The sequence below is a fragment of the Centruroides vittatus genome, unplaced genomic scaffold, assembly GCF_030686945.1.
Source record: "Centruroides vittatus isolate TY-2023 unplaced genomic scaffold, ASM3068694v2 contig_925, whole genome shotgun sequence".
Lineage (NCBI taxonomy): Eukaryota > Metazoa > Arthropoda > Arachnida > Scorpiones > Buthidae > Centruroides > Centruroides vittatus.
Window position 1 is genome coordinate 1 of NW_027122611.1, and position 5,652 is coordinate 5,652.

The 5,652-nt window shown below is 29.3% G+C and overlaps 1 protein-coding gene across 1 annotated transcript; it reads left to right on the top strand.

The window, feature by feature from the left end:
* The first annotated feature begins 393 nt into the window (after nt 1-393).
* LOC136984595 (mRNA export factor GLE1-like) lies at nt 394-2,876 on the top strand. Its single transcript, XM_067281654.1, has 3 exons — nt 394-602; nt 686-873; nt 2,080-2,876. The coding sequence occupies exons 1-3, from the start codon at nt 480-482 to the stop codon at nt 2,522-2,524; spliced, it is 756 nt and encodes a 251-aa protein (XP_067137755.1). The 5' UTR covers nt 394-479; the 3' UTR covers nt 2,525-2,876.
* Nucleotides 2,877-5,652: the final 2,776 nt, after the last annotated feature.

Below are 5,652 nucleotides of genomic sequence, written 5' to 3' on the forward strand. Positions count from 1 at the left end.
AAAAAAAGTGACAAAATTTTATTTGACCTGATAAAATTTAAAACTCTCAACAGTTGATAAATTACCTTAATGAGGCAAAAAAAAGTTTAGAAAGGATAGAAATTAAATATTAAATTGTTTTTCTCTCAAGAGATTGTTGAGGTACATGTCTTGATTTTTGTTATTTTTGATGTTTGCAACTTTTGGATCATTGTTAAATATTGGTTTTGAAGTTTCTTCGTGGAAAAATGATACAAGAAATATTTTAAATATTAGTATTGTTTAAAACTTTCAAATAATTTCTAGAAACTAAACACATTAAAAATTTAATAGATATTGATGAATAACTTTTATAATATATTATTATTAAAAATTTTTTTTAATTATCATTTTATTTCAAAAAATTTCAGTGGAAGAAAGCAAAGGGTGATTTGCAAAAGGCTGTAAATACACCAATAAATAGTACATCTGATGTATCTGCTAAACATTTGCATGATAAAATGAAGCGTTTGGAAACATTTTTGTCTGGACATAACATTGTGGTTACTGGCAAGACAGTTTGTATAAATGTCTGTTCTGAAGGAAAATATTTTTGTTTGGATTTCATTGCAAAAAAAATAGTTGTAAGTGTTCTTAAAATATTTATATGTAATTTTTGTATAATAATATTTGAATTAATAAATTTACATTCTTTACATTATTCTAGGGTCAGGGTGAAAGTCAAATATCCTCAAGACCAGAAGCAGCATTTCCACTTGCAGCATTAACAGTATTTTTATGTCAAAAGTATCCTGATCTACTAAAATTATTTCTTGCCCACCTTTATAAGAGTTGTCCTTATTTAGTTCCGTATTATATACCCTATCAAGGACAGAATGAAGACGACTACTTAAAGTAAGTTGAAAGTTATGGTTCAATTTCTGTACTTAATAACATGTGTTTTAGTTCTTTTCTTCTGTTTTAAGATGATTCTATTTATAATCTAACAAATCAATGCAAAAAATTAATAAGTTTACTATATTACATAAAATATAATAGCATCTTACAGATGTAGTGCTTTTTTTGAACTTCAAAAATATATAGATATTTGAAATATAAGAATGTAATAATCTATTCTTAACTGAACCTTATCTAGCAAAACTGAAAGAATCAAGTTCCATTCTACTTGAACACTAAAATGTTTTAAAATAATAATTATCAAATTTTAAAAATTTTTCTTTAAACTTAGAACATAAAATTCAGACAATTGGGTCACTTTGGAAAATTTTAAAAAATCACGAACCGCATTTTGCCAGTTTTAATTTTTTTTTGCCATTTCGAATTTGAGTTGGTGCATGTGCGACATTCCCTTGAGAAAGTTTAAGGTTAAACTTTCTCTCTCAAGGGAAACTTGTGCATTTTTTGCATGTTATACACGAGACTCCATTTCCCTCTTCTGTATAAATGGCATTGTGAGTGCAAATTTTGATTTCAAAAGTTCTCTTTTGCCTGTTTTTCCCTCTTCTCACATCTGCATGAATGCAGCCTAAGTCTACTAAAAAGTGAAAAAATGTCACCTTAAAAAATTCTTCAAATTATGTCAGTCAATAAAAAATCCCCAATCTGGAAATGCTGGGTGGCATTGCATGAAAACTGCATTTGGTTCTTGACATTACTTCCTGCTTTCCTGTCCAAACTTGCCATGTGATGTCATGATGTTGCTAGGTGTATGATGCATGCAACTTTTATTACTCGGGAGCCTAACATTCTTCTGTTTTTCTTGAAGTATGCTTTGTGATTCAATTTCACATAGAATGTTCAAATAAGCAGACTAGGATTCTTATCACCCACTTCAATAAAAATATCGTCAAGCTGAAATTTTGGCACTGCAGCACGACCCCTGGACAATGTTCAGTTTAAATGGATTGTTGTAAATTTTAACTTTTTTTATATTTTAATTATTTTCACACACACAGAAAAGCCATATTTAACAATACATCTAATCTAAATATATTTTTAAATTCACAATACTGTTAACAAGTTATTTTTACAAACTTTGACTTTGAAAAGAATCAAAGAACTGAAATTTCTATAATTACAATTTAATTTAATTTTTTCTAGGCAACTGGGATACGTTTACTATGAAGGTGTTGTTGAAACGCAAGCTATGTTTTTGAAGAGAATGAGTGGAATAGTTCGCCTTTATGCTGCTGTCATTGTAACTCCTCCCATTTTGAACAATCCACATCCACATGGAATGAAACATGCATGGATTTGGTTGGCTAGACTCTTAAATTTGCAACCACGATCGGATATCACTGCTACAGTTCTAGTGAATTTTCTCGAAGTTGCCGGCCACGAAATGCAAAAAACTTACGGAAAACAGTTTCAAAAACTCATGGAAGCATTAGCTATTGAATTCCTTCCAAAAGTAAAAAAGGCTACATTACCTGGATCTGGTGGACCTCTTCAAAGATTAGAATACTTTCTAGAAGAATACTTTAAGGAAGGTACAATTCCTAAACCATCGGGTATCCTTGATTCTACTTTTTGGAAGATATCATAAGACTTTTGTTAATGAGAATTATGTCAACAAATCAGTTTAAACTCGGAGTTTGGCTCACAAATTGGCATACAGATATGATTAAATTTTAATGATTTACTACTAAAATTTTACCATTTTTATTATGTTAAGTTGCTGTAAATTTAATAATAATTAATAATGATATGTAAATTCTAAAAATTTCAAAAATTTTTGATTCTGAATAATTGAATTACTGTTAGGATTGTATATGAAGAATAATGTATTAAAATATCTTTGATGTGTACATATTTTACTGTATATTTGTAAAAAATATAATAATAATATTATACAGAAAAGAAGATTTTAATAACTTAATAAATTTTAGAAATAATAATTGGTTTGTTGTTTATTTTGCATAAATAACACATTTTCACTGAGTATCTAAAAGTTGGTAAAAATAATGTAGTTAATGTGAATTATTGGTTTAATTTAATTTTGATTTTGTGATAGAACTATAAAAAATAATTTAGTTAAAATACTGAAAAATCAAAAAAGAATCATAAAAATATTGTATTATGTAAGAATACATTAATAAAATTTATACTTAAAAAAAATGAAAATTATTTTTGGAAATTTATTTGAAAGTGTATTTTCCTTAACAAATTTATCAATATTATAATCATCTCAATGCCAACTTGTACTGATTTACAGGATGAGATGGTTAACTTTTGGGTTAATTAAATGTATTTAACGTAACCATCAGTAATCTGGCATCCTACAGGTCTCAGTAGGTCAAACTATTAGAGCTGAAGAATGGAAAAATACAGGCATTACTTTAAAAACAGACTTTTTTTTAATGCAAAAATTTCATTCTTTATTGAGATTTACGTGTTTCTGATCCATGACAGGCTTAATTTTAGAACAAGTTTTTATTTATATTCTGCATTGTTAATTAATAAAATGAGACTTTCGGTGCCTAAATCCCCAACTGCATAGGCTCAATGAAAGCGATATGTTTGAGATAAATAAATATCGCGATATTTATTTTTCGGGCGGGAAATATCTCAATTAAAAAACGTTACTAAACTCAGGAATGAACGGATCCAGCATTTCTGTGTAGTTTATTTAACCATTCGGTTAAGACTTCCAAGGTTCTAGACAGCTCCGAAAGGTTTGGCACAACGATTGTACGTAATAAGATCCAAGGAAATATCGTATGGATGTATGGTAAGTTTATTATGGTTACCGATAAACAGAAGCACTAAATCTTGATTTTTACCGAACCTGTATTCGATAGAGGTAGTTGTGTGCTAAGTATTAATAAATTTTTCATCTTTATATTAAAATTAATATTATAATTTTGGCTTAAATGCATTATTTCCCTTCATCGCAATACCAGGAAATTTGAATGATAATTAACAAATGATATCAAAAGACAAATAATAGGATTATGGGAATTAATAAATTCTCATCGAGAATAACGAGGAAATTCTGCATTCATGAAAAACTTCCAAATTGGATACGTCCATGGAGCTATAATATTTAACTGGAGCAGGAGCGTTCTGTTGCTAGTAGCGGTCGTAAGTGGCTTCACTGTGGGACAAACCGCCATTTCGTGAGGGGAAGAAAGTTTGTTTTTCTTTTGAACTTGACATTTGAAAAGAGAAAGAAATAAAGTAAACATTCGGTTATGTTTGTTTATCATATGCAGTGCAATTGTATTTCTTATATGCTTCATCCATGTATCTCTCACTTTTGGGAAAATCTTCAATCTCATTTTTCTCAAGCTCTACTTAGCCAATATTGATTAGAAAAATTTTTATAAGAAAAACTGACGGACGACATACTGTAGACTAGAAAAAAAACTCAATGACTATTGAAAAATTTACATCTAAAATCAAAACTAACGAATTTTTGCTGTACTTTTGGATATAGTACTCGGTATATTTATCCGGTATTCTAGCCAGGACTCTCCTAGGAGTACTTTTTGATGCTCTGTGTGATTTTCCAACCCGAAAGTTTCTATCTTACGCAGATGTTGAGTTACACTTTATTAAAAATCTCAAATTTTTTTAGATTTGATGTGAATTCAGCCTAAGTATATCATATCGAAAAATATCCTTGAAATTATCCTTTCCAAGGATACAGTTCGTCCCAAAAATATAGATAATCTATATGTTTTTATTATTATTTTTTTAATATTAAGTATTTCTCAACAATGCGAGTGGGTATTATATTATTGTTTATTTATAGCATTATACAACGTTATATAATTGTTTTTACAATATTTGATAGTTACTTAAAGCGTTAAACATAAAATACTTAGGTACTTATGGGTTAACAGAGCGCCAGTCGGAATCAGAAGACAGGAAACAGTGGTGACGCACGTTTTCTAAACCTAACCTATTCTAATAATTTGGTTGCTAATAATTATGGTAATTTATTAGAATAGGTTAGGTTTAGAAAACGTGCGTCCCCACTGTTTCCTTTCCTCTATATGCTGGAATCAGAGACGAGCCGCCATCTTGGATACCTACGGTAACGTTAACCGTAAGGGGTAAGTAGTTTTGGAAATTTGTTAAATATTAAAACTATGCCTTTTGTAAATCATTAATTTATTGTTTGATTTAACAATTGTCTTAAATTTGAAAAATAAAAACATTATTTGGAAAAATTGCGATTTCCGACTGGCGTTCCGTTAAATTTGGTTGTAAATGATGCTGCCAAAGTAACAGTTAATTTTTTAACACTGTACTAGAATTGTACACGTTTTTTTCTGCATCCCCTTACAGATGGGACATACTAAATCGTAATATCACCGGTTTAACATTGAAATACGTAAGTAATATAAGATGGGAGAGCGGAATAAACGCAGTGTGGCCGTCAGCCATATTTTGTTTATATGTATACAGTCAAACCTGTTTTTATGCGCTCTTTTTATGTGCGATTTTTATTTGTGCGATTTTTTTAATGCGAATTTTTAATTTGTGCGGTATAGTTGGCGACTAGTCTCGTGCGATTCGTCATGTCTTACGTTGACTTATTATAGCTAAATAAACTTATTATAGCATAAATGCACTTATTATAGTAATATTATTGCATGAATATGCGAAAAATGAAATAATTTACTTTTTAAGTCAACAAAACACCACCTGGACAAAAATATGTAA

Excerpts from the sequence above, each read along its gene's own strand:
- LOC136984595 (XM_067281654.1), top strand. The coding sequence starts at position 480 with ATGAAGCGTTTGGAAACATTTTTGTCTGGACATAACATTGTGGTTACT. Across the intron at positions 603-685 it reads TCATTGCAAAAAAAATAGTT|GGTCAGGGTGAAAGTCAAAT; the intron begins GTAAGTGTTCTT and ends ACATTATTCTAG. Across the intron at positions 874-2,079 it reads AATGAAGACGACTACTTAAA|GCAACTGGGATACGTTTACT; the intron begins GTAAGTTGAAAG and ends AATTTTTTCTAG.